At 51.4% G+C, this 27,595-nt stretch overlaps 2 protein-coding genes across 2 annotated transcripts in view; both read left to right on the top strand.

The window, feature by feature from the left end:
• LOC138121611 (uncharacterized) overlaps nt 1–20,290 on the top strand; it is a 38,716-nt gene extending 18,426 nt beyond the window's left edge. The window contains exons 26-50 of the mRNA XM_069035305.1: nt 821–922; nt 1,542–1,669; nt 1,891–2,001; nt 3,142–3,280; nt 4,106–4,207; nt 4,827–4,954; nt 5,176–5,286; nt 6,427–6,565; nt 7,392–7,493; nt 8,113–8,240; nt 8,462–8,572; nt 9,713–9,851; nt 10,678–10,779; nt 11,399–11,526; nt 11,748–11,858; nt 12,999–13,137; nt 13,964–14,065; nt 14,685–14,812; nt 15,034–15,144; nt 16,285–16,423; nt 17,250–17,351; nt 17,971–18,098; nt 18,320–18,430; nt 19,571–19,709; nt 20,187–20,290. Of these exons, the coding sequence (XP_068891406.1) occupies nt 821–922; nt 1,542–1,669; nt 1,891–2,001; nt 3,142–3,280; nt 4,106–4,207; nt 4,827–4,954; nt 5,176–5,286; nt 6,427–6,565; nt 7,392–7,493; nt 8,113–8,240; nt 8,462–8,572; nt 9,713–9,851; nt 10,678–10,779; nt 11,399–11,526; nt 11,748–11,858; nt 12,999–13,137; nt 13,964–14,065; nt 14,685–14,812; nt 15,034–15,144; nt 16,285–16,423; nt 17,250–17,351; nt 17,971–18,098; nt 18,320–18,430; nt 19,571–19,709; nt 20,187–20,290 (2,984 nt within the window). The remainder of the gene's footprint in view (nt 1–820; nt 923–1,541; nt 1,670–1,890; nt 2,002–3,141; nt 3,281–4,105; nt 4,208–4,826; nt 4,955–5,175; nt 5,287–6,426; nt 6,566–7,391; nt 7,494–8,112; nt 8,241–8,461; nt 8,573–9,712; nt 9,852–10,677; nt 10,780–11,398; nt 11,527–11,747; nt 11,859–12,998; nt 13,138–13,963; nt 14,066–14,684; nt 14,813–15,033; nt 15,145–16,284; nt 16,424–17,249; nt 17,352–17,970; nt 18,099–18,319; nt 18,431–19,570; nt 19,710–20,186) is intronic.
• Nucleotides 20,291–21,331: 1,041 nt separating this feature from the next.
• LOC138121683 (gastrokine-1-like) lies at nt 21,332–24,463 on the top strand. Its single transcript, XM_069035433.1, has 4 exons — nt 21,332–21,418; nt 21,639–21,749; nt 23,734–23,872; nt 24,375–24,463. The coding sequence occupies exons 1-4, from the start codon at nt 21,332–21,334 to the stop codon at nt 24,461–24,463; spliced, it is 426 nt and encodes a 141-aa protein (XP_068891534.1).
• The last annotated feature ends 3,132 nt before the right edge of the window (nt 24,464–27,595 follow it).

Here is a 27,595-nt window from a genome sequence, read left to right as displayed (position 1 = left end):
CAAGCATGGGAATTCTGAGTGTTACTGACCTGGCTTTTTCTCCTCTTGGCAAATGACCAAGGCACAGTTGCCGCTCTTGCACCTTGAGGTGCACACAAACCAAGGGCTGCAGCAGTTGCACAAAGGGTTCGGCATCTCCGCAGATCAGGACTGCAACAGGGTGGTGTCGCAGCCCCCAGAAATGACCCAAAGCAAACCCTTATAGCTGCTTTCCACAAAGCTTAAGAGGGCTTAGATTTGGGCCCAGAGTGTTTCAACCCACTCTGAGCTCCCCTGTAATGCCCAGTCAAGAAAACGGGTCATTCAAAGAACCGCTGTCCTTCAGCTCAGAGCTTGCTGACGAGTGGGATCCAGGCAGCCACCAAACCCCGCTGCTTCACAACGCTAAGCCAAGCGGCTTCGATCCCTCGAGGTTTCTCTCAGGGCCAACGGTCGCATTCCCCAGGGCTTTAATGACCTGCACTTGGTAGGACTCTTCCAGAACGTCACAGCCCATATGCCTGGGCCCGTGAACTGCCAGCAGCCTCACCGTGTTAATGCCCAGCCATCGGGATTCCCAGGAGCGAGTGCCATAGAGCCCCGATTTCTGCACGGGAAATCCCAAAGGGGTTTCAAGAGCACGTCTTTGTGGGCATTCCTTGCTGAGCCACACAGCTGGTGCTCTTTGGCCTCTCCAAGGGAATCTGTCCCTCGTACAGCTCAAACATTCCTAGTGCAGCAATCCTTCAGAACCTGGCTGGCCCGGAGCAGCACCAGCACCCTCCTGTAGACAGGCAGCCAAGGTCTTTCAGCTCATGGGGTTTTGTCTTTTCTTTTCTAGCTTTCCAAGGATCCCAGGTGAACTCGGGATCATGCCTTACCCTCCATGTCCTGAGAGTTGTGGATCTGACATATTGCAATGGCAATGGCAATTGGAATGGTGGTTGGAATGACAACTGGACTGGCGGTTGGCCTGGCAATTGGACAGGCGGTTGGCATGGCAATTGGACTGGCGGTTGGCAGAGCAATTGGCCTGGATCTTTCCCGGTGAGAAAAGCTTAGCCCTTACCTTTCTTGAACCAAATGGGGGGGCTCCAGAGCTTCTGCCCAAAGCCAAGCCTGATGCTCTTCTGGCCTGGCATCTCCTCTTTCGAGAGCTTTCTGCTCGAGGCTGCAGATGCTGAAACAGAGCAGTGGGTCAGCAGAGGTTTCCATCCAAGACCTTGAGCCTGGATTGACTGTGGCCAGTGGTCTTGCATGCATCAACCTCCGAAGGCACCAGATGACAGCTGTCAGATGCAGCAATGATTCACTGAATGCTTGAAAAGAATTCTTCGGGCCTTTGCCCAACACCACAGCCTTGATTCTGGGTCCTTTTGAAAAGAATGAGGCCAGTACTTGCACTGTCCTGGGGCCAGCACTTCTTCTGTTGTAGTAGGGATTTTTCTGAAGCTTTGGGGACATCGCTGTCTCCCTTCAAAGGCCAAACGTCTTCTTTCCCTTGGCTTTTCAGTCTCAGCAGATTCCCGGCATCCCAGGCAACATCCCAGGCAACATCCCAGGCAACAACACGCAAGTCATCATTGGTGGCCAGTCCCAAATTGTGATCATCAACAGGCAATGGCGTGTGGCAATCATTGAGCAAAAGAGCATCAGCGGGTCCTGGAAAACCATCTGGAACTACAACACAGTGAGTGGCAGGGGGGCTGCTCGTTCACAAAGCGGACGAGGAGACTGGCTCCTGGTACAGCTGGGCCCAGGAACGGGGCTTGTTTCTGTATTCTGAATGTTTGGAGTCCACGATGTGGGGTAGAATCTCTCAGCATTTGTTACGCTTTCCATCCCGACTTCATCCCAATGTTAACAGTTGGAAAATGTAAATTTTGAGTGCTCGATGACTTGATTTTACAGGGCATCATTGCAACCAAAGTCACGCAACAGAACGCCTGCTACATTTCCGTCATGAACAGAAACGAGATGCCCCGCTTTGATAATCTGGCCCACCTGGCACAAGAGAGCAGGGTAAGATTCCTAAGGAGTAGCAGCTTCCTGACCCTGGGGATCAGCGGGCCGTTTCTTCATGTGCTTTTTCTTTATGGAAACGATTAGGTTGTCACTAGTGGCAGGGTTTCCTTTCCCTCAACAGTAGTGTAGATTGGAAATTTGTTGTAGGAATGCTTTGCCAAAAGAAGAAAGGGGCTGCATCGTTCCCTCCCCCAGCTCCGCTTTCTCTGAGAACCTTGAGCTCTGCAGCTTGCTGGACAAAGCCTTGCTCTGAGGAGCCCTTCCAGGGCCTTCATTCTCTTGGCATGCCAAGATCTCTAAGTCCTTTGCAGACTTTTCAGTACCAAACGGCATTGGTCGGCTCAGAACTTGGCCTTGCAGCTGCGCTCGGCCAGACTCCCTTTTCTTTGGGGCGCGAGAGAGCGTCTCCCTATTCCACAGCCTTTCCCCCACTTTCCTGCGAGGAGCCACAACAGGAGGCCTGTGGCCCTAGCTGAGGAAGGAGCTAGAGAGCAGAGGGAAGCCGAGGGCGTGCGAGGGAACACCGGCAGCCAGGGAATTGGGCCAGGCCACAAAGCACTCCAGGAGGAAAAGAGAGTGGCAATTCCTTTGAAACAAAGCCCGCGGGAGCCGTTCAGAAAGACCCGTCCCGCTAGAGCAGCCAGGGCTCTCAGAGAGCTCTTAAGCACCACCTGCAAATAGTCCGAGAGCAAATGTATCTGCCCGGGCTTGCTGCTGCCCTCTTTGGCTCCCGTTTAGAACGGGCTGCAGCAAGACACTTCTGCCGCCGGCCTTCCAGCCAACAGCCCGAGTGCCTCTGAGGGCCGAGGGCAGGGACTGAGCAAATGCTTTGCGAGGAGCCGAGCACTGGCTACACAGAGCGGCCGCACTCCTCTTCTCCTCTTCAGCGCCTTCCTTGCGCTGCCACTTCCCCTCGGGCTCCCTGTACCTTGACTCCCTTAGAACGAGCTCTGCCTTTGCAGCTGCCTTCAAGGCTTGCTAGTGCTCCCACAGGCCCCCAGGGGATTGAAAGGTGTCCCTGAAGGCAGTTGGGACTCAAATACCCAGCCCCGAGTCCTCATTCCAGACCTAGGAATAGGCCTAGCAGGAACCAGATCCCAGCACTGAGCTTGCTCAATGCTGGTATTTGATTTTTAGAACCTGATCGGTTTTGGAAGACCTACCAAGCAGATCACCTTTGTCGCCAATGGATTGGTCAACAACCTCAACTCCTACGGAGCAACCATCGCCGCTATGTGCAGTGGACTCACCACCTACATGGCTTACGAAGTTCACGGTGAGTGCAAGCATGGGAATTCTGAGTGTTACTGACCTGGCTTTTTCTCCTCTTGGCAAATGACCAAGGCACAGTTGCCGCTCTTGCACCTTGAGGTGCACACAAACCAAGGGCTGCAGCAGTTGCACAAAGGGTTCGGCATCTCCGCAGATCAGGACTGCAACAGGGTGGTGTCGCAGCCCCCAGAAATGACCCAAAGCAAACCCTTATAGCTGTTTCCACAAAGCTTAAGAGGGCTTAGATTTGGGCCCAGAGTGTTTCAACCCACTCTGAGCTCCCCTGTAATGCCCAGTCAAGAAAACGGGTCATTCAAAGAACCGCTGTCCTTCAGCTCAGAGCTTGCTGACGAGTGGGATCCAGGCAGCCACCAAACCCCGCTGCTTCACAACGCTAAGCCAAGCGGCTTCGATCCCTCGAGGTTTCTCTCAGGGCCAACGGTCGCATTCCCCAGGGCTTTAATGACCTGCACTTGGTAGGACTCTTCCAGAACGTCACAGCCCATATGCCTGGGCCCGTGAACTGCCAGCAGCCTCACCGTGTAATGCCCAGCCATCGGGATTCCCAGGAGCGAGTGCCATAGAGCCCCGATTTCTGCACGGGAAATCCCAAAGGGGTTTCAAGAGCGCGTCTTTGTGGGCATTCCTTGCTGAGCCACACAGCTGGTGCTCTTTGGCCTCTCCAAGGGAATCTGTCCCTCGTACAGCTCAAACATTCCTAGTGCAGCAATCCTTCAGAACCTGGCTGGCCCGGAGCAGCACCAGCACCCTCCTGTAGACAGGCAGCCAAGGTCTTTCAGCTCATGGGGTTTTGTCTTTTCTTTTCTAGCTTTCCAAGGATCCCAGGTGAACTCGGGATCATGCCTTACCCTCCATGTCCTGAGAGTTGTGGATCTGACATATTGCAATGGCAATGGCAATTGGAATGGTGGTTGGAATGACAACTGGACTGGCGGTTGGCCTGGCAATTGGACAGGCGGTTGGCATGGCAATTGGACTGGCGGTTGGCAGAGCAATTGGACTGGATCTTTCCCGGTGAGAAAAGCTTAGCCCTTACCTTTCTTGAACCAAATGGGGGGGCTCCAGAGCTTCTGCCCAAAGCCAAGCCTGATGCTCTTCTGGCCTGGCATCTCCTCTTTCGAGAGCTTTCTGCTCGAGGCTGCAGATGCTGAAACAGAGCAGTGGGTCAGCAGAGGTTTCCATCCAAGACCTTGAGCCTGGATTGACTGTGGCCAGTGGTCTTGCATGCATCAACCTCCGAAGGCACCAGATGACAGCTGTCAGATGCAGCAATGATTCACTGAATGCTTGAAAAGAATTCTTCGGGCCTTTGCCCAACACCACAGCCTTGATTCTGGGTCCTTTTGAAAAGAATGAGGCCAGTACTTGCACTGTCCTGGGGCCAGCACTTCTTCTGTTGTAGTAGGGATTTTTCTGAAGCTTTGGGGACATCGCTGTCTCCCTTCAAAGGCCAAACGTCTTCTTTCCCTTGGCTTTTCAGTCTCAGCAGATTCCCGGCATCCCAGGCAACATCCCAGGCAACATCCCAGGCAACAACACGCAAGTCATCGTTGGTGGCCAGTCCCAAATTGTGATCATCAACAGGCAATGGCGTGTGGCAATCATTGAGCAAAAGAGCATCAGCGGGTCCTGGAAAACCATCTGGAACTACAACACGGTGAGTGGCAGGGGGGCTGCTCGTTCACAAAGCGGACGAGGAGACTGGCTCCTGGTACAGCTGGGCCCAGGAACGGGGCTTGTTTCTGTATTCTGAATGTTTGGAGTCCACGATGTGGGGTAGAATCTCTCAGCATTTGTTACGCTTTCCATCCCGACTTCATCCCAATGTTAACAGTTGGAAAATGTAAATTTTGAGTGCTCGATGACTTGATTTTACAGGGCATCATTGCAACCAAAGTCACGCAACAGAACGCCTGCTACATTTCCGTCATGAACAGAAACGAGATGCCCCGCTTTGATAATCTGGCCCACCTGGCACAAGAGAGCAGGGTAAGATTCCTAAGGAGTAGCAGCTTCCTGACCCTGGGGATCAGCGGGCCGTTTCTTCATGTGCTTTTTCTTTATGGAAACGATTAGGTTGTCACTAGTGGCAGGGTTTCCTTTCCCTCAACAGTAGTGTAGATTGGAAATTTGTTGTAGGAATGCTTTGCCAAAAGAAGAAAGGGGCTGCATCGTTCCCTCCCCCAGCTCCGCTTTCTCTGAGAACCTTGAGCTCTGCAGCTTGCTGGACAAAGCCTTGCTCTGAGGAGCCCTTCCAGGGCCTTCATTCTCTTGGCATGCCAAGATCTCTAAGTCCTTTGCAGACTTTTCAGTACCAAACGGCATTGGTCGGCTCAGAACTTGGCCTTGCAGCTGCGCTCGGCCAGACTCCCTTTTCTTTGGGGCGCGAGAGAGCGTCTCCCTATTCCACAGCCTTTCCCCCACTTTCCTGCGAGGAGCCACAACAGGAGGCCTGTGGCCCTAGCTGAGGAAGGAGCTAGAGAGCAGAGGGAAGCCGAGGGCGTGCGAGGGAACACCAGCAGCCAGGGAATTGGGCCAGGCCACAAAGCACTCCAGGAGGAAAAGAGAGTGGCAATTCCTTTGAAACAAAGCCCGCGGGAGCCGTTCAGAAAGACCCGTCCCGCTAGAGCAGCCAGGGCTCTCAGAGAGCTCTTAAGCACCACCTGCAAATAGTCCGAGAGCAAATGTATCTGCCCGGGCTTGCTGCTGCCCTCTTTGGCTCCCGTTTAGAACGGGCTGCAGCAAGACACTTCTGCCGCCGGCCTTCCAGCCGACAGCCCGAGTGCCTCTGAGGGCCGAGGGCAGGGACTGAGCAAATGCTTTGCGAGGAGCCGAGCACTGGCTACACAGAGCGGCTGCACTCCTCTTCTCCTCTTCAGCGCCTTCCTTGCGCTGCCACTTCCCCTCGGGCTCCCTGCACCTTGACTCCCTTAGAACGAGCTCTGCCTTTGCAGCTGCCTTCAAGGCTTGCTAGTGCTCCCACAGGCCCCCAGGGGATTGAAAGGTGTCCCTGAAGGCAGTTGGGACTCAAATACCCAACCCCGAGTCCTCATTCCAGACCTAGGAATAGGCCTAGCAGGAACCAGATCCCAGCACTGAGCTTGCTCAATGCTGGTATTTGATTTTTAGAACCTGATCGGTTTTGGAAGACCTACCAAGCAGATCACCTTTGTCGCCAATGGATTGGTCAACAACCTCAGGTCTTACGGAGCAAACGTCTTCTCTATGTGCAGCGGACTCACCACCTACATGGCTTACGAAGTTCACGGTGAGTGCAAGCATGGGAATTCTGAGCGTTACTGACCTGGCTTTTTCTCCTCTTGGCAAATGACCAAGGCACAGTTGCCGCTCTTGCACCTTGAGGTGCACACAAACCAAGGGCTGCAGCAGTTGCACAAAGGGTTCGGCATCTCCGCAGATCAGGACTGCAACAGGGTGGTGTCGCAGCCCCCAGAAATGACCCAAAGCAAACCCTTATAGCTGCTTTCCACAAAGCTTAAGAGGGCTTAGATTTGGGCCCAGAGTGTTTCAACCCACTCTGAGCTCCCCTGTAATGCCCAGTCAAGAAAACGGGTCATTCAAAGAACCGCTGTCCTTCAGCTCAGAGCTTGCTGACGAGTGGGATCCAGGCAGCCACCAAACCCCGCTGCTTCACAACGCTAAGCCAAGCGGCTTCGATCCCTCGAGGTTTCTCTCAGGGCCAACGGTCGCATTCCCCAGGGCTTTAATGACCTGCACTTGGTAGGACTCTTCCAGAACGTCACAGCCCATATGCCTGGGCCCGTGAACTGCCAGCAGCCTCACCGTGTAATGCCCAGCCATCGGGATTCCCAGGAGCGAGTGCCATAGAGCCCCGATTTCTGCACGGGAAATCCCAAAGGGGTTTCAAGAGCGCATCTTTGTGGGCATTCCTTGCTGAGCCACACAGCTGGTGCTCTTTGGCCTCTCCAAGGGAATCTGTCCCTCGTACAGCTCAAACATTCCTAGTGCAGCAATCCTTCAGAACCTGGCTGGCTCGGAGCAGCACCAGCACCCTCCTGTAGACAGGCAGCCAAGGTCTTTCAGCTCATGGGGTTTTGTCTTTTCTTTTCTAGCTTTCCAAGGATCCCAGGTGAACTCGGGATCATGCCTTACCCTCCATGTCCTGAGAGTTGTGGATCTGACATATTGCAATGGCAATGGCAATTGGAATGGTGGTTGGAATGACAACTGGACTGGCGGTTGGCCTGGCAATTGGACAGGCGGTTGGCATGGCAATTGGACTGGCGGTTGGCAGAGCAATTGGACTGGATCTTTCCCGGTGAGAAAAGCTTAGCCCTTACCTTTCTTGAACCAAATGGGGGGGCTCCAGAGCTTCTGCCCAAAGCCAAGCCTGATGCTCTTCTGGCCTGGCATCTCCTCTTTCGAGAGCTTTCTGCTCGAGGCTGCAGATGCTGAAACAGAGCAGTGGGTCAGCAGAGGTTTCCATCCAAGACCTTGAGCCTGGATTGACTGTGGCCAGTGGTCTTGCATGCATCAACCTCCGAAGGCACCAGATGACAGCTGTCAGATGCAGCAATGATTCACTGAATGCTTGAAAAGAATTCTTCGGGCCTTTGCCCAACACCACAGCCTTGATTCTGGGTCCTTTTGAAAAGAATGAGGCCAGTACTTGCACTGTCCTGGGGCCAGCACTTCTTCTGTTGTAGTAGGGATTTTTCTGAAGCTTTGGGGACATCGCTGTCTCCCTTCAAAGGCCAAACGTCTTCTTTCCCTTGGCTTTTCAGTCTCAGCAGATTCCCGGCATCCCAGGCAACATCCCAGGCAACATCCCAGGCAACAACACGCAAGTCATCGTTGGTGGCCAGTCCCAAATTGTGATCATCAACAGGCAATGGCGTGTGGCAATCATTGAGCAAAAGAGCATCAGCGGGTCCTGGAAAACCATCTGGAACTACAACACGGTGAGTGGCAGGGGGGCTGCTCGTTCACAAAGCGGACGAGGAGACTGGCTCCTGGTACAGCTGGGCCCAGGAACGGGGCTTGTTTCTGTATTCTGAATGTTTGGAGTCCACGATGTGGGGTAGAATCTCTCAGCATTTGTTACGCTTTCCATCCCGACTTCATCCCAATGTTAACAGTTGGAAAATGTAAATTTTGAGTGCTCGATGACTTGATTTTACAGGGCATCATTGCAACCAAAGTCACGCAACAGAACGCCTGCTACATTTCCGTCATGAACAGAAACGAGATGCCCCGCTTTGATAATCTGGCCCACCTGGCACAAGAGAGCAGGGTAAGATTCCTAAGGAGTAGCAGCTTCCTGACCCTGGGGATCAGCGGGCCGTTTCTTCATGTGCTTTTTCTTTATGGAAACGATTAGGTTGTCACTAGTGGCAGGGTTTCCTTTCCCTCAACAGTAGTGTAGATTGGAAATTTGTTGTAGGAATGCTTTGCCAAAAGAAGAAAGGGGCTGCATCGTTCCCTCCCCCAGCTCCGCTTTCTCTGAGAACCTTGAGCTCTGCAGCTTGCTGGACAAAGCCTTGCTCTGAGGAGCCCTTCCAGGGCCTTCATTCTCTTGGCATGCCAAGATCTCTAAGTCCTTTGCAGACTTTTCAGTACCAAACGGCATTGGTCGGCTCAGAACTTGGCCTTGCAGCTGCGCTCGGCCAGACTCCCTTTTCTTTGGGGCGCGAGAGAGCGTCTCCCTATTCCACAGCCTTTCCCCCACTTTCCTGCGAGGAGCCACAACAGGAGGCCTGTGGACCTAGCTGAGGAAGGAGCTAGAGAGCAGAGGGAAGCCGAGGGCGTGCGAGGGAACACCGGCAGCCAGGGAATTGGGCCAGGCCACAAAGCACTCCAGGAGGAAAAGAGAGTGGCAATTCCTTTGAAACAAAGCCCGCGGGAGCCGTTCAGAAAGACCCGTCCCGCTAGAGCAGCCAGGGCTCTCAGAGAGCTCTTAAGCACCACCTGCAAATAGTCCGAGAGCAAATGTATCTGCCCGGGCTTGCTGCTGCCCTCTTTGGCTCCCGTTTAGAACGGGCTGCAGCAAGACACTTCTGCCGCCGGCCTTCCAGCCGACAGCCCGAGTGCCTCTGAGGGCCGAGGGCAGGGACTGAGCAAATGCTTTGCGAGGAGCCGAGCACTGGCTACACAGAGCGGCCGCACTCCTCTTCTCCTCTTCAGCGCCTTCCTTGCGCTGCCACTTCCCCTCGGGCTCCCTGCACCTTGACTCCCTTAGAACGAGCTCTGCCTTTGCAGCTGCCTTCAAGGCTTGCTAGTGCTCCCACAGGCCCCCAGGGGATTGAAAGGTGTCCCTGAAGGCAGTTGGGACTCAAATACCCAGCCCCGAGTCCTCATTCCAGACCTAGGAATAGGCCTAGCAGGAACCAGATCCCAGCACTGAGCTTGCTCAATGCTGGTATTTGATTTTTAGAACCTGATCGGTTTTGGAAGACCTACCAAGCAGATCACCTTTGTCGCCAATGGATTGGTCAACAACCTCAGGTCTTACGGAGCAAACGTCTTCTCTATGTGCAGCGGACTCACCACCTACATGGCTTACGAAGTTCACGGTGAGTGCAAGCATGGGAATTCTGAGTGTTACTGACCTGGCTTTTTCTCCTCTTGGCAAATGACCAAGGCACAGTTGCCGCTCTTGCACCTTGAGGTGCACACAAACCAAGGGCTGCAGCAGTTGCACAAAGGGTTCGGCATCTCCGCAGATCAGGACTGCAACAGGGTGGTGTCGCAGCCCCCAGAAATGACCCAAAGCAAACCCTTATAGCTGCTTTCCACAAAGCTTAAGAGGGCTTAGATTTGGGCCCAGAGTGTTTCAACCCACTCTGAGCTCCCCTGTAATGCCCAGTCAAGAAAACGGGTCATTCAAAGAACCGCTGTCCTTCAGCTCAGAGCTTGCTGACGAGTGGGATCCAGGCAGCCACCAAACCCCGCTGCTTCACAACGCTAAGCCAAGCGGCTTCGATCCCTCGAGGTTTCTCTCAGGGCCAACGGTCGCATTCCCCAGGGCTTTAATGACCTGCACTTGGTAGGACTCTTCCAGAACGTCACAGCCCATATGCCTGGGCCCGTGAACTGCCAGCAGCCTCACCGTGTAATGCCCAGCCATCGGGATTCCCAGGAGCGAGTGCCATAGAGCCCCGATTTCTGCACGGGAAATCCCAAAGGGGTTTCAAGAGCGCGTCTTTGTGGGCATTCCTTGCTGAGCCACACAGCTGGTGCTCTTTGGCCTCTCCAAGGGAATCTGTCCCTCGTACAGCTCAAACATTCCTAGTGCAGCAATCCTTCAGAACCTGGCTGGCTCTGAGCAGCACCAGCACCCTCCTGTAGACAGGCAGCCAAGGTCTTTCAGCTCATGGGGTTTTGTCTTTTCTTTTCTAGCTTTCCAAGGATCCCAGGTGAACTCGGGATCATGCCTTACCCTCCATGTCCTGAGAGTTGTGGATCTGACATATTGCAATGGCAATGGCAATTGGAATGGTGGTTGGAATGACAACTGGACTGGCGGTTGGCCTGGCAATTGGACAGGCGGTTGGCATGGCAATTGGACTGGCGGTTGGCAGAGCAATTGGACTGGATCTTTCCCGGTGAGAAAAGCTTAGCCCTTACCTTTCTTGAACCAAATGGGGGGGCTCCAGAGCTTCTGCCCAAAGCCAAGCCTGATGCTCTTCTGGCCTGGCATCTCCTCTTTCGAGAGCTTTCTGCTCGAGGCTGCAGATGCTGAAACAGAGCAGTGGGTCAGCAGAGGTTTCCATCCAAGACCTTGAGCCTGGATTGACTGTGGCCAGTGGTCTTGCATGCATCAACCTCCGAAGGCACCAGATGACAGCTGTCAGATGCAGCAATGATTCACTGAATGCTTGAAAAGAATTCTTCGGGCCTTTGCCCAACACCACAGCCTTGATTCTGGGTCCTTTTGAAAAGAATGAGGCCAGTACTTGCACTGTCCTGGGGCCAGCACTTCTTCTGTTGTAGTAGGGATTTTTCTGAAGCTTTGGGGACATCACTGTCTCCCTTCAAAGGCCAAACGTCTTCTTTCCCTTGGCTTTTCAGTCTCAGCAGATTCCCGGCATCCCAGGCAACATCCCAGGCAACATCCCAGGCAACAACACGCAAGTCATCATTGGTGGCCAGTCCCAAATTGTGATCATCAACAGGCAATGGCGTGTGGCAATCATTGAGCAAAAGAGCATCAGCGGGTCCTGGAAAACCATCTGGAACTACAACACGGTGAGTGGCAGGGGGGCTGCTCGTTCACAAAGCGGACGAGGAGACTGGCTCCTGGTACAGCTGGGCCCAGGAACGGGGCTTGTTTCTGTATTCTGAATGTTTGGAGTCCACGATGTGGGGTGGAATCTCTCAGCATTTGTTACGCTTTCCATCCCGACTTCATCCCAATGTTAACAGTTGGAAAATGTAAATTTTGAGTGCTCGATGACTTGATTTTACAGGGCATCATTGCAACCAAAGTCACGCAACAGAACGCCTGCTACATTTCCGTCATGAACAGAAACGAGATGCCCCGCTTTGATAATCTGGCCCACCTGGCACAAGAGAGCAGGGTAAGATTCCTAAGGAGTAGCAGCTTCCTGACCCTGGGGATCAGCGGGCCGTTTCTTCATGTGCTTTTTCTTTATGGAAACGATTAGGTTGTCACTAGTGGCAGGGTTTCCTTTCCCTCAACAGTAGTGTAGATTGGAAATTTGTTGTAGGAATGCTTTGCCAAAAGAAGAAAGGGGCTGCATCGTTCCCTCCCCCAGCTCCGCTTTCTCTGAGAACCTTGAGCTCTGCAGCTTGCTGGACAAAGCCTTGCTCTGAGGAGCCCTTCCAGGGCCTTCATTCTCTTGGCATGCCAAGATCTCTAAGTCCTTTGCAGACTTTTCAGTACCAAACGGCATTGGTCGGCTCAGAACTTGGCCTTGCAGCTGCGCTCGGCCAGACTCCCTTTTCTTTGGGGCGCGAGAGAGCGTCTCCCTATTCCACAGCCTTTCCCCCACTTTCCTGCGAGGAGCCACAACAGGAGGCCTGTGGCCCTAGCTGAGGAAGGAGCTAGAGAGCAGAGGGAAGCCGAGGGCGTGCGAGGGAACACCAGCAGCCAGGGAATTGGGCCAGGCCACAAAGCACTCCAGGAGGAAAAGAGAGTGGCAATTCCTTTGAAACAAAGCCCGCGGGAGCCGTTCAGAAAGACCCGTCCCGCTAGAGCAGCCAGGGCTCTCAGAGAGCTCTTAAGCACCACCTGCAAATAGTCCGAGAGCAAATGTATCTGCCCGGGCTTGCTGCTGCCCTCTTTGGCTCCCGTTTAGAACGGGCTGCAGCAAGACACTTCTGCCGCCGGCCTTCCAGCCGACAGCCCGAGTGCCTCTGAGGGCCGAGGGCAGGGACTGAGCAAATGCTTTGCGAGGAGCCGAGCACTGGCTACACAGAGCGGCCGCACTCCTCTTCTCCTCTTCAGCGCCTTCCTTGCGCTGCCACTTCCCCTCGGGCTCCCTGCACCTTGACTCCCTTAGAACGAGCTCTGCCTTTGCAGCTGCCTTCAAGGCTTGCTAGTGCTCCCACAGGCCCCCAGGGGATTGAAAGGTGTCCCTGAAGGCAGTTGGGACTCAAATACCCAGCCCCGAGTCCTCATTCCAGACCTAGGAATAGGCCTAGCAGGAACCAGATCCCAGCACTGAGCTTGCTCAATGCTGGTATTTGATTTTTAGAACCTGATCGGTTTTGGAAGACCTACCAAGCAGATCACCTTTGTCGCCAATGGATTGGTCAACAACCTCAGGTCTTACGGAGCAAACATCTTCTCTATGTGCAGCGGACTCACCACCTACATGGCTTACGAAGTTCACGGTGAGTGCAAGCATGGGAATTCTGAGTGTTACTGACCTGGCTTTTTCTCCTCTTGGCAAATGACCAAGGCACAGTTGCCGCTCTTGCACCTTGAGGTGCACACAAACCAAGGGCTGCAGCAGTTGCACAAAGGGTTCGGCATCTCCGCAGATCAGGACTGCAACAGGGTGGTGTCGCAGCCCCCAGAAATGACCCAAAGCAAACCCTTATAGCTGCTTTCCACAAAGCTTAAGAGGGCTTAGATTTGGGCCCAGAGTGTTTCAACCCACTCTGAGCTCCCCTGTAATGCCCAGTCAAGAAAACGGGTCATTCAAAGAACCGCTGTCCTTCAGCTCAGAGCTTGCTGACGAGTGGGATCCAGGCAGCCACCAAACCCCGCTGCTTCACAACGCTAAGCCAAGCGGCTTCGATCCCTCGAGGTTTCTCTCAGGGCCAACGGTCGCATTCCCCAGGGCTTTAATGACCTGCACTTGGTAGGACTCTTCCAGAACGTCACAGCCCATATGCCTGGGCCCGTGAACTGCCAGCAGCCTCACCGTGTAATGCCCAGCCATCGGGATTCCCAGGAGCGAGTGCCATAGAGCCCCGATTTCTGCACGGGAAATCCCAAAGGGGTTTCAAGAGCGCGTCTTTGTGGGCATTCCTTGCTGAGCCACACAGCTGGTGCTCTTTGGCCTCTCCAAGGGAATCTGTCCCTCGTACAGCTCAAACATTCCTAGTGCAGCAATCCTTCAGAACCTGGCTGGCTCGGAGCAGCACCAGCACCCTCCTGTAGACAGGCAGCCAAGGTCTTTCAGCTCATGGGGTTTTGTCTTTTCTTTTCTAGCTTTCCAAGGATCCCAGGTGAACTCGGGATCATGCCTTACCCTCCATGTCCTGAGAGTTGTGGATCTGACATATTGCAATGGCAATGGCAATTGGAATGGTGGTTGGAATGACAACTGGACTGGCGGTTGGCCTGGCAATTGGACAGGCGGTTGGCATGGCAATTGGACTGGCGGTTGGCAGAGCAATTGGACTGGATCTTTCCCGGTGAGAAAAGCTTAGCCCTTACCTTTCTTGAACCAAATGGGGGGGCTCCAGAGCTTCTGCCCAAAGCCAAGCCTGATGCTCTTCTGGCCTGGCATCTCCTCTTTCGAGAGCTTTCTGCTCGAGGCTGCAGATGCTGAAACAGAGCAGTGGGTCAGCAGAGGTTTCCATCCAAGACCTTGAGCCTGGATTGACTGTGGCCAGTGGTCTTGCATGCATCAACCTCCGAAGGCACCAGATGACAGCTGTCAGATGCAGCAATGATTCACTGAATGCTTGAAAAGAATTCTTCGGGCCTTTGCCCAACACCACAGCCTTGATTCTGGGTCCTTTTGAAAAGAATGAGGCCAGTACTTGCACTGTCCTGGGGCCAGCACTTCTTCTGTTGTAGTAGGGATTTTTCTGAAGCTTTGGGGACATCACTGTCTCCCTTCAAAGGCCAAACGTCTTCTTTCCCTTGGCTTTTCAGTCTCAGCAGATTCCCGGCATCCCAGGCAACATCCCAGGCAACATCCCAGGCAACAACACGCAAGTCATCATTGGTGGCCAGTCCCAAATTGTGATCATCAACAGGCAATGGCGTGTGGCAATCATTGAGCAAAAGAGCATCAGCGGGTCCTGGAAAACCATCTGGAACTACAACACGGTGAGTGGCAGGGGGGCTGCTCGTTCACAAAGCGGACGAGGAGACTGGCTCCTGGTACAGCTGGGCCCAGGAACGGGGCTTGTTTCTGTATTCTGAATGTTTGGAGTCCACGATGTGGGGTGGAATCTCTCAGCATTTGTTACGCTTTCCATCCCGACTTCATCCCAATGTTAACAGTTGGAAAATGTAAATTTTGAGTGCTCGATGACTTGATTTTACAGGGCATCATTGCAACCAAAGTCACGCAACAGAACGCCTGCTACATTTCCGTCATGAACAGAAACGAGATGCCCCGCTTTGATAATCTGGCCCACCTGGCACAAGAGAGCAGGGTAAGATTCCTAAGGAGTAGCAGCTTCCTGACCCTGGGGATCAGCGGGCCGTTTCTTCATGTGCTTTTTCTTTATGGAAACGATTAGGTTGTCACTAGTGGCAGGGTTTCCTTTCCCTCAACAGTAGTGTAGATTGGAAATTTGTTGTAGGAATGCTTTGCCAAAAGAAGAAAGGGGCTGCATCGTTCCCTCCCCCAGCTCCGCTTTCTCTGAGAACCTTGAGCTCTGCAGCTTGCTGGACAAAGCCTTGCTCTGAGGAGCCCTTCCAGGGCCTTCATTCTCTTGGCATGCCAAGATCTCTAAGTCCTTTGCAGACTTTTCAGTACCAAACGGCATTGGTCGGCTCAGAACTTGGCCTTGCAGCTGCGCTCGGCCAGACTCCCTTTTCTTTGGGGCGCGAGAGAGCGTCTCCCTATTCCACAGCCTTTCCCCCACTTTCCTGCGAGGAGCCACAACAGGAGGCCTGTGGCCCTAGCTGAGGAAGGAGCTAGAGAGCAGAGGGAAGCCGAGGGCGTGCGAGGGAACACCAGCAGCCAGGGAATTGGGCCAGGCCACAAAGCACTCCAGGAGGAAAAGAGAGTGGCAATTCCTTTGAAACAAAGCCCGCGGGAGCCGTTCAGAAAGACCCGTCCCGCTAGAGCAGCCAGGGCTCTCAGAGAGCTCTTAAGCACCACCTGCAAATAGTCCGAGAGCAAATGTATCTGCCCGGGCTTGCTGCTGCCCTCTTTGGCTCCCGTTTAGAACGGGCTGCAGCAAGACACTTCTGCCGCCGGCCTTCCAGCCGACAGCCCGAGTGCCTCTGAGGGCCGAGGGCAGGGACTGAGCAAATGCTTTGCGAGGAGCCGAGCACTGGCTACACAGAGCGGCCGCACTCCTCTTCTCCTCTTCAGCGCCTTCCTTGCGCTGCCACTTCCCCTCGGGCTCCCTGCACCTTGACTCCCTTAGAACGAGCTCTGCCTTTGCAGCTGCCTTCAAGGCTTGCTAGTGCTCCCACAGGCCCCCAGGGGATTGAAAGGTGTCCCTGAAGGCAGTTGGGACTCAAATACCCAGCCCCGAGTCCTCATTCCAGACCTAGGAATAGGCCTAGCAGGAACCAGATCCCAGCACTGAGCTTGCTCAATGCTGGTATTTGATTTTTAGAACCTGATCGGTTTTGGAAGACCTACCAAGCAGATCACCTTTGTCGCCAATGGATTGGTCAACAACCTCAGGTCTTACGGAGCAAACATCTTCTCTATGTGCAGCGGACTCACCACCTACATGGCTTACGAAGTTCACGGTGAGTGCAAGCATGGGAATTCTGAGTGTTACTGACCTGGCTTTTTCTCCTCTTGGCAAATGACCAAGGCACAGTTGCCGCTCTTGCACCTTGAGGTGCACACAAACCAAGGGCTGCAGCAGTTGCACAAAGGGTTCGGCATCTCCGCAGATCAGGACTGCAACAGGGTGGTGTCGCAGCCCCCAGAAATGACCCAAAGCAAACCCTTATAGCTGCTTTCCACAAAGCTTAAGAGGGCTTAGATTTGGGCCCAGAGTGTTTCAACCCACTCTGAGCTCCCCTGTAATGCCCAGTCAAGAAAACGGGTCATTCAAAGAACCGCTGTCCTTCAGCTCAGAGCTTGCTGACGAGTGGGATCCAGGCAGCCACCAAACCCCGCTGCTTCACAACGCTAAGCCAAGCGGCTTCGATCCCTCGAGGTTTCTCTCAGGGCCAACGGTCGCATTCCCCAGGGCTTTAATGACCTGCACTTGGTAGGACTCTTCCAGAACGTCACAGCCCATATGCCTGGGCCCGTGAACTGCCAGCAGCCTCACCGTGTAATGCCCAGCCATCGGGATTCCCAGGAGCGAGTGCCATAGAGCCCCGATTTCTGCACGGGAAATCCCAAAGGGGTTTCAAGAGCGCGTCTTTGTGGGCATTCCTTGCTGAGCCACACAGCTGGTGCTCTTTGGCCTCTCCAAGGGAATCTGTCCCTCGTACAGCTCAAACATTCCTAGTGCAGCAATCCTTCAGAACCTGGCTGGCTCGGAGCAGCACCAGCACCCTCCTGTAGACAGGCAGCCAAGGTCTTTCAGCTCATGGGGTTTTGTCTTTTCTTTTCTAGCTTTCCAAGGATCCCAGGTGAACTCGGGATCATGCCTTACCCTCCATGTCCTGAGAGTTGTGGATCTGACATATTGCAATGGCAATGGCAATTGGAATGGTGGTTGGAATGACAACTGGACTGGCGGTTGGCCTGGCAATTGGACAGGCGGTTGGCATGGCAATTGGACTGGCGGTTGGCAGAGCAATTGGACTGGATCTTTCCCGGTGAGAAAAGCTTAGCCCTTACCTTTCTTGAACCAAATGGGGGGGCTCCAGAGCTTCTGCCCAAAGCCAAGCCTGATGCTCTTCTGGCCTGGCATCTCCTCTTTCGAGAGCTTTCTGCTCGAGGCTGCAGATGCTGAAACAGAGCAGTGGGTCAGCAGAGGTTTCCATCCAAGACCTTGAGCCTGGATTGACTGTGGCCAGTGGTCTTGCATGCATCAACCTCCGAAGGCACCAGATGACAGCTGTCAGATGCAGCAATGATTCACTGAATGCTTGAAAAGAATTCTTCGGGCCTTTGCCCAACACCACAGCCTTGATTCTGGGTCCTTTTGAAAAGAATGAGGCCAGTACTTGCACTGTCCTGGGGCCAGCACTTCTTCTGTTGTAGTAGGGATTTTTCTGAAGCTTTGGGGACATCACTGTCTCCCTTCAAAGGCCAAACGTCTTCTTTCCCTTGGCTTTTCAGTCTCAGCAGATTCCCGGCATCCCAGGCAACATCCCAGGCAACATCCCAGGCAACAACACGCAAGTCATCATTGGTGGCCAGTCCCAAATTGTGATCATCAACAGGCAATGGCGTGTGGCAATCATTGAGCAAAAGAGCATCAGCGGGTCCTGGAAAACCATCTGGAACTACAACACGGTGAGTGGCAGGGGGGCTGCTCGTTCACAAAGCGGACGAGGAGACTGGCTCCTGGTACAGCTGGGCCCAGGAACGGGGCTTGTTTCTGTATTCTGAATGTTTGGAGTCCACGATGTGGGGTGGAATCTCTCAGCATTTGTTACGCTTTCCATCCCGACTTCATCCCAATGTTAACAGTTGGAAAATGTAAATTTTGAGTGCTCGATGACTTGATTTTACAGGGCATCATTGCAACCAAAGTCACGCAACAGAACGCCTGCTACATTTCCGTCATGAACAGAAACGAGATGCCCCGCTTTGATAATCTGGCCCACCTGGCACAAGAGAGCAGGGTAAGATTCCTAAGGAGTAGCAGCTTCCTGACCCTGGGGATCAGCGGGCCGTTTCTTCATGTGCTTTTTCTTTATGGAAACGATTAGGTTGTCACTAGTGGCAGGGTTTCCTTTCCCTCAACAGTAGTGTAGATTGGAAATTTGTTGTAGGAATGCTTTGCCAAAAGAAGAAAGGGGCTGCATCGTTCCCTCCCCCAGCTCCGCTTTCTCTGAGAACCTTGAGCTCTGCAGCTTGCTGGACAAAGCCTTGCTCTGAGGAGCCCTTCCAGGGCCTTCATTCTCTTGGCATGCCAAGATCTCTAAGTCCTTTGCAGACTTTTCAGTACCAAACGGCATTGGTCGGCTCAGAACTTGGCCTTGCAGCTGCGCTCGGCCAGACTCCCTTTTCTTTGGGGCGCGAGAGAGCGTCTCCCTATTCCACAGCCTTTCCCCCACTTTCCTGCGAGGAGCCACAACAGGAGGCCTGTGGCCCTAGCTGAGGAAGGAGCTAGAGAGCAGAGGGAAGCCGAGGGCGTGCGAGGGAACACCAGCAGCCAGGGAATTGGGCCAGGCCACAAAGCACTCCAGGAGGAAAAGAGAGTGGCAATTCCTTTGAAACAAAGCCCGCGGGAGCCGTTCAGAAAGACCCGTCCCGCTAGAGCAGCCAGGGCTCTCAGAGAGCTCTTAAGCACCACCTGCAAATAGTCCGAGAGCAAATGTATCTGCCCGGGCTTGCTGCTGCCCTCTTTGGCTCCCGTTTAGAACGGGCTGCAGCAAGACACTTCTGCCGCCGGCCTTCCAGCCGACAGCCCGAGTGCCTCTGAGGGCCGAGGGCAGGGACTGAGCAAATGCTTTGCGAGGAGCCGAGCACTGGCTACACAGAGCGGCCGCACTCCTCTTCTCCTCTTCAGCGCCTTCCTTGCGCTGCCACTTCCCCTCGGGCTCCCTGCACCTTGACTCCCTTAGAACGAGCTCTGCCTTTGCAGCTGCCTTCAAGGCTTGCTAGTGCTCCCACAGGCCCCCAGGGGATTGAAAGGTGTCCCTGAAGGCAGTTGGGACTCAAATACCCAGCCCCGAGTCCTCATTCCAGACCTAGGAATAGGCCTAGCAGGAACCAGATCCCAGCACTGAGCTTGCTCAATGCTGGTATTTGATTTTTAGAACCTGATCGGTTTTGGAAGACCTACCAAGCAGATCACCTTTGTCGCCAATGGATTGGTCAACAACCTCAGGTCTTACGGAGCAAACGTCTTCTCTATGTGCAGCGGACTCACCACCTACATGGCTTACGAAGTTCACGGTGAGTGCAAGCATGGGAATTCTGAGCGTTACTGACCTGGCTTTTTCTCCTCTTGGCAAATGACCAAGGCACAGTTGCCGCTCTTGCACCTTGAGGTGCACACAAACCAAGGGCTGCAGCAGTTGCACAAAGGGTTCGGCATCTCCGCAGATCAGGACTGCAACAGGGTGGTGTCGCAGCCCCCAGAAATGACCCAAAGCAAACCCTTATAGCTGCTTTCCACAAAGCTTAAGAGGGCTTAGATTTGGGCCCAGAGTGTTTCAACCCACTCTGAGCTCCCCTGTAATGCCCAGTCAAGAAAACGGGTCATTCAAAGAACCGCTGTCCTTCAGCTCAGAGCTTGCTGACGAGTGGGATCCAGGCAGCCACCAAACCCCGCTGCTTCACAACGCTAAGCCAAGCGGCTTCGATCCCTCGAGGTTTCTCTCAGGGCCAACGGTCGCATTCCCCAGGGCTTTAATGACCTGCACTTGGTAGGACTCTTCCAGAACGTCACAGCCCATATGCCTGGGCCCGTGAACTGCCAGCAGCCTCACCGTGTAATGCCCAGCCATCGGGATTCCCAGGAGCAAGTGCCATAGAGCCCCGATTTCTGCACGGGAAATCCCAAAGGGGTTTCAAGAGCGCGTCTTTGTGGGCATTCCTTGCTGAGCCACACAGCTGGTGCTCTTTGGCCTCTCCAAGGGAATCTGTCCCTCGTACAGCTCAAACATTCCGAGTGCAGCAATCCTTCAGAACCTGGCTGGCCCGGAGCAGCACCAGCACCCTCCTGTAGACAGGCAGCCAAGGTCTTTCAGCTCATGGGGTTTTGTCTTTTCTTTTCTAGCTTTCCAAGGATCCCAGGTGAACTCGGGATCATGCCTTACCCTCCATGTCCTGAGAGTTGTGGATCTGACATATTGCAATGGCAATGGCAATTGGAATGGTGGTTGGAATGACAACTGGACTGGCGGTTGGCCTGGCAATTGGACAGGCGGTTGGCATGGCAATTGGACTGGCGGTTGGCAGAGCAATTGGCCTGGATCTTTCCCGGTGAGAAAAGCTTAGCCCTTACCTTTCTTGAACCAAATGGGGGGGCTCCAGAGCTGCTGCCCAAAGCCAAGCCTGATGCTCTTCTGGCCTGGCATCTCCTCTTTCGAGAGCTTTCTGCTCGAGGCTGCAGATGCTGAAACAGAGCAGTGGGTCAGCAGAGGTTTCCATCCAAGACCTTGAGCCTGGATTGACTGTGGCCAGTGGTCTTGCATGCATCAACCTCCGAAGGCACCAGATGACAGCTGTCAGATGCAGCAATGATTCACTGAATGCTTGAAAAGAATTCTTAGGTTTTTTTCTCAACACCATGGGTTTTATTTTGGTTTTGTTTTGAAAATTTCTGTCTTTCATTTGAAAAAATATCTCCTCTGCCATCTCTCCTTAGACCCTTGCACTTATTATTTTTTTGCAGGGATTTTACGTGTATATTTGGTCTTATAACTAGATACTTTCCTAGTCTTAAAATATTTTTTGTGGTTTTCTAATCTTAGCAGACGGATAACAACCAGCAAATCATCACTGGCGGAGATTCCCAAATCTCCATCTCTGGTGGGGACACTCAAATCTCCATCTCTGGTGTCTCACAAAGCATGAGTATCAACAGTCAAACACAAGAGGCAATTTTTGAGCAAAAGAGCAACCATTTGTCCTGGAAAACCATCTGGAACTACAACACGGTGAGTGGCAGGGAGGGTGCTTGTTCAAAAAGCATATGAGGAGACTGGCTCCTGGTACAGCTGGCCCAGGGACAGGGCTTGTTTTCCTTATCCTAAAGTGTGGAGTCCATGATATGTTGTAGAAACTGTTGGCATTTGTTATTGTTTCAATCCAAACTTTATTCCAGTGTTAACAGGTGGAAAAAATTGAATTGTGAGTGCTTATAATTTTATTTTACAGGGTGTCATTGCAACAAAAGTGATGCAAGAGAGAACCTGCTACATTTCCACCATGAACAGGAGTGAGATGCCCACCTTTGCTGCAGTTGTCAAAGTGGCTGCAGAGAGGAGGGTAAGAATTTAATGGAGGAATTACTTGGAATGTTGCACAGTATTTGAAAGGAAACAGATGTGGAAGACTGTTCTTTTCAAAGCCTTTTAAACTATCAGGTGTTTAGAGGTGATTGAGATCACACTGTTTATATGCACTTCAATTTATTTTGAATTATATTCTATTTTAAAAGTTTCAAAAATAAGAATATTTTCTTTAAGATGCTTTTAGTGAAGATTTCTCATGTTTAATTAATTTTGTAGATATCCTGGGTAATTTTTATGTTGTTTGCAATGAGTATTTATACTGATCTCTTTTTAATACTCTCTTATGACCCAAGAGTGCAGATTTGTTGTAAGGTACCCCTTATAATCTTCCATTCCTTGCAGGCTAAAAAAATTAATTTCTTTGGACGAGGTGTATTTGATTAAGAACAAATATGCCAATAAGCTGGACGATTTACAATCATCTCTCAAAACCTTTTCAAATAACTAAGTACCATGTTAACATGAGCTCTGCCCACTAAATTAGCACAGACATTTAAAAAAATATATTATCATTTAGCATACTCACCATTGGTAGGCACTGGCTTCCACGGAAGACTCAGAACTGAGTCCTAAAAAAAATCAAGGCTTTAAAGAGCAAGAACATCTAGAGGGGAGAAGAAAACCATTAGTCTTATCAGTGAAGGCATAAGCAAAAAGATTCAGCTTTAGCTATAGTTCGTGGCTTCCAAGTCCTAAAGTGCATCCTCCTGAAGCTAACCTCAACTCCTTGCTCCCCAGTGAGAAGGAAGCACTGTGCAGTCAGCTTTCAAAAACCCTTTCATCATAGTGTACTATTTTGAAAGCCTATATATGTAACAATCACAGCCAGCACTGCCAACCCTGTCCAAACACTGGAGATCAGCGGGCCGTTTCTTCATGTGCTTTTTCTTTATGGAAACGATTAGGTTGTCACTAGTGGCAGGGTTTCCTTTCCCTCAACAGTAGTGTAGATTGGAAATTTGTTGTAGGAATGCTTTGCCAAAAGAAGAAAGGGGCTGCATCGTTCCCTCCCCCAGCTCCGCTTTCTCTGAGAACCTTGAGCTCTGCAGCTTGCTGGACAAAGCCTTGCTCTGAGGAGCCCTTCCAGGGCCTTCATTCTCTTGGCATGCCAAGATCTCTAAGTCCTTTGCAGACTTTTCAGTACCAAACGGCATTGGTCGGCTCAGAACTTGGCCTTGCAGCTGCGCTCGGCCAGACTCCCTTTTCTTTGGGGCGCGAGAGAGCGTCTCCCTATTCCACAGCCTTTCCCCCACTTTCCTGCGAGGAGCCACAACAGGAGGCCTGTGGCCCTAGCTGAGGAAGGAGCTAGAGAGCAGAGGGAAGCCGAGGGCGTGCGAGGGAACACCGGCAGCCAGGGAATTGGGCCAGGCCACAAAGCACTCCAGGAGGAAAAGAGAGTGGCAATTCCTTTGAAACAAAGCCCGCGGGAGCCGTTCAGAAAGACCCGTCCCGCTAGAGCAGCCAGGGCTCTCAGAGAGCTCTTAAGCACCACCTGCAAATAGTCCGAGAGCAAATGTATCTGCCCGGGCTTGCTGCTGCCCTCTTTGGCTCCCGTTTAGAACGGGCTGCAGCAAGACACTTCTGCCGCCGGCCTTCCAGCCGACAGCCCGAGTGCCTCTGAGGGCCGAGGGCAGGGACTGAGCAAATGCTTTGCGAGGAGCCGAGCACTGGCTACACAGAGCGGCCGCACTCCTCTTCTCCTCTTCAGCGCCTTCCTTGCGCTGCCACTTCCCCTCGGGCTCCCTGCACCTTGACTCCCTTAGAACGAGCTCTGCCTTTGCAGCTGCCTTCAAGGCTTGCTAGTGCTCCCACAGGCCCCCAGGGGATTGAAAGGTGTCCCTGAAGGCAGTTGGGACTCAAATACCCAGCCCCGAGTCCTCATTCCAGACCTAGGAATAGGCCTAGCAGGAACCAGATCCCAGCACTGAGCTTGCTCAATGCTGGTATTTGATTTTTAGAACCTGATCGGTTTTGGAAGACCTACCAAGCAGATCACCTTTGTCGCCAATGGATTGGTCAACAACCTCAGGTCTTACGGAGCAAACGTCTTCTCTATGTGCAGCGGACTCACCACCTACATGGCTTACGAAGTTCACGGTGAGTGCAAGCATGGGAATTCTGAGTGTTACTGACCTGGCTTTTTCTCCTCTTGGCAAATGACCAAGGCACAGTTGCTGCTCTTGCACACAAACCAAGGGCTGCAGCAGTTGCACAAAGGGTTCGGCATCTCCGCAGATCAGGACTGAAACAACATTGACACACAGCCCCCACAAATGACCTGATCTATATCGTTACTACCTCTTTCTGTGAAATTTAAGGTGGCTTAACTCAATGCCTAGGATTTTACACACTGACATCCTCTGCAATGTCTACGCTGAGAGAAAGAGTAGCTCTAAGCACCATTGTTCTCTCATTTCTGTATTATAGACCCAGTGTTGTCTCATGACTTCAATAATATCCTTTGTCTATTAAATGATTTCTTATACAGCAATTATGGACAACCTAGTTCACTTCAAGTAACAAAAATGAGCTCTTATTGATTACCAAAGAATATCTTACCCATGAACTAATTGTAATTTTTTTGCTTGTTTTTTTAAAGGACCCCGATACAATCAACAATCATGCATTGCACTTGATGTCTTGAGACTTGTTGAGCTGAAGTACTGCCATGGCAATGGACAGGTCTGAAAACTTTACCTTTCTTGAACCAAGATCCATCCGTCTGAGCTGCCGCCCAAAGCCAACCCTCATGCCATTCCTCCCTGACATCTCCTCTTTCAAGAGTTTTGTTCTTGATGGTTCAGATGCTGAAACAAATAATTTGTTGACTAGGGCGTTCAATTAAAAACCTTTTGCATAGATCACCTCTGGCTTGTTTCTCATTACTATACCCCTCAATCATCTTTGAAACTTCCATGGAAATATTTTGATTGTCTCCCTTCTGCCCCATTTGAGCCCTTCCAAAGCTCTTTTCATCACCAGCTCTCAACACAGGGCACACCCAGAGAGCTGTGCAAGCCCCAGGTGCTTTGCAAACAAGGCATTCACAGTTGGGACCTTCCTTCCCCGTTCAGGGGAAGATGCCTCACATTAAAAACCTTGATTCAGGGGGCACAAAAGGCAGAAGGAAAGAAGTGCAAAGCAGTGAATTTGCCTTTTTTAGGGGAAGGGGAGTCTCTGTAGAATTTACCATGTCGTTCTTAGAGACCCCTCTATTTTCCAGTGCATAGCAAGGACTGGCTACAGGGCATCATGTTGAACACTGAAGTGGATGAAAATGTGCTCCAAAGATGCATACACAGTATAAACACAACTGTTGATCCCTTGAGACAGTGCAAGATTCCAAGTCATCTCCTCCCAAATGCCTCTAGTTCAGCCATGAACATGAAAAATAAAAAGATTTCTTCCATTTTTGCTGCCAGGAACATGTCTCTTTCCTGACAGCATATTCCAGATTCTCTCTATGAGAATCTCCCAGTGTCCAGGTATATGAATTGGACACGAATCAAGCTAGGAATACACTCGTGTTTCTGCTGAGCTAACAAGAGCACTTGGCAAAATGTCAATCCCCATCTACTGTGACCCAATACCTAACTTGTATTCACTTTTTGTGAATTTGTGAATTTTATTCGCAAAACTCACTTTTTGGGGTTTGTTTGGGGTTTGTTTGGTGTTTTTGTTTTTGTTCTTTTTGGTTATTGTTGTTTCTGTTGATTTTTTGAGCAAGTGGGACTTGAGGGATGCAATTATCTTGGACTCTTGCCACCCAAGAAGAATTTTCTCCTCCTCAATCATTCTGTAGATTCCTGAACTCAAATTTTTAAAATGGTCAAGCCATTGTCATAGAGAAAAATCAAGGAGACTGAGAATTAATCCCAAACAATTGACAGTTGAGAATTTTACAGGAAAATTAGAATATAATTTTATTTTTTAGCAAGGCATGGTCCCTGTTTCTCAGAATTTTAGAATCAAGATCATTTCTTCTTCTCTAACAAAAATGGAAGGATGCCCCAGGTTATCGAGGTGAATAAAAATCTGTCTTTAGTACCAATACCAGCCACATAACATCCTTCTGATACCCTCTCACTGGCCCCACAGGCTTTATTCTATAGCAGGTTGCAAGGATGAGGAATTCACTAAGGCACCTCTCAGGCAAAGGTATCTGAATTCTCAAATTCACATTCTCAAAGTGGGCCTTGTGCTTTCCATCCTTTAGATCTCTCAAACCTCTTGAAGCCTCTCCATCCTTTCCTCAAATAAAATCACTTTTTCCTCAGCGGTTACACTTACAGGCAGATTGATTGTATCAGGGAAGCCAGCATGAAATGGAATGTGAGAAATGTGCAGAACAATTAATATGGTGTTACAGTTAGAGCAAAGCAATGTTTATTTCCACACAAAATGAAATTTCTCTGTTTCTTTCATAAGGCCAAACATTTTAAAATACATTCTAGGTTATCCTGATGAAACATTATTAAGCTACAGAACTACTCTTAACTTATAAAATTGCCAGAAGAATTTGACCCATTATTTGACACTGTCATCCACAAAAAAACAGGTAAACAGGAGAACCCTGAGCATCAAGTGAAAAGTAAAATTGCAGCATTTCAGTTCAAGTCTGATTAACACACAGAAATTTAAACATGTAAAGGAGAAGGATTCAATCAAGTTACGCTGAGATTGTATGATCACAATAAAGTCTCATGGCGGCTCATGGGTTTTTTCTCCAGATACTTTTCATAAATATTTACTTTATCAGGGAGTCAGCAAGTAGTGGGGAGAAAAGGTAAAGAGTGAAGCAACACCTCTAAAAACCAACATAATTCTCCATGCTCCCACTTGCACTCGGGTGGCCATGCCATGCTCTAGATAAAGGCAGGGTGACATAGCCTAGAAAACTGTGGCTCAAGGACAGAATTAATCACATTCCACGGTTAAAAAACCCCCTCAAGCTCCAGCTTCAAGGGTGCAACCAGAAATAATTTCATCAGGTTTACTCTTGCTAGACAGCAAGGAGCAGAAAAAGCCCATGAACATGTGTGTGCACAGAACGAAATAGTAATTTGAGGAAAGGGTGAAATCTGAAATGTTTCTTACCCTTGGGAGGTTGCTGCACAGTGCTACAAGAATTTACAGAATGCCTTGAGCAGAGCTTTAAAGAGGACACAAACTTGTACTGGAAAGAAAACAGGGTCTTATGGAGACAAAGCCCCATTCCCTGCCCTTTTCCCTGGCTATTCTACTGCTGTCACTAGTTCCGTAAGCTGTGCTCAATGTCAAGTGCCTGAGCTGGGCGTTCGCCACACAAACTGCTCAAGCGCTCAGCAGCTGATGGAAGATGTGGAGGTTCAGGGTTCCCAGGGTGATGCATTTCTGTAATGGCCAAGCTGGCTCGAACTGGTGCAAGACAGGGACAAAACAGCTTTCCAACTCATTGCTAACGACACTGCAGGGAGGATGATTGTACAGCTTGGTTTCTCTTGCCTTTCTTGAGGAGGGCTCAATCAATGGAATTTCCAGAGGCTATAAGAAGATTTTCTAACATAAGACTTTCATGTGTATTTGACATCTTGGAGGCTAAGGACATAACCGGTCTCCATTTGGCATCCACAAATCAGTCCCATTAGAAGAACTGTAAATCTTTCCCCTTGGTAATTTATCACTTTCATTCACCGTATTTGACACCTTGAGCAAAGTACGAAGTGGATGTGAAACAGATGAAAAGCCGAGTGCTCCGCTCACAGTGCTGGCACACTGCTGCACCTCCTCGGCACTCAGGGAGCCCCAGCAAGGCCCCAGGCAGGAGCAGAAGGACACAGT

The sequence above is a fragment of the Aphelocoma coerulescens genome, chromosome 22 (genome assembly GCF_041296385.1).
Source record: "Aphelocoma coerulescens isolate FSJ_1873_10779 chromosome 22, UR_Acoe_1.0, whole genome shotgun sequence".
Lineage (NCBI taxonomy): Eukaryota > Metazoa > Chordata > Aves > Passeriformes > Corvidae > Aphelocoma > Aphelocoma coerulescens.
The sequence above is the reverse complement of the archived record's forward strand: the minus strand, read 5'-3'. Positions and strand labels throughout refer to the sequence as shown.

What these genes read in the sequence shown, in the direction of transcription:
- LOC138121683 (XM_069035433.1), top strand. Translation starts at nt 21,332, where the DNA reads ATGAGTATCAACAGTCAAACACAAGAGGCAATTTTTGAGCAAAAGAGC. An exon ending in CCATCTGGAACTACAACACG is followed by an intron (nt 21,419 to 21,638) that starts GTGAGTGGCAGG and finishes TTTATTTTACAG; the next exon opens with GGTGTCATTGCAACAAAAGT. An exon ending in AAGTGGCTGCAGAGAGGAGG is followed by an intron (nt 21,750 to 23,733) that starts GTAAGAATTTAA and finishes TTTGATTTTTAG; the next exon opens with AACCTGATCGGTTTTGGAAG.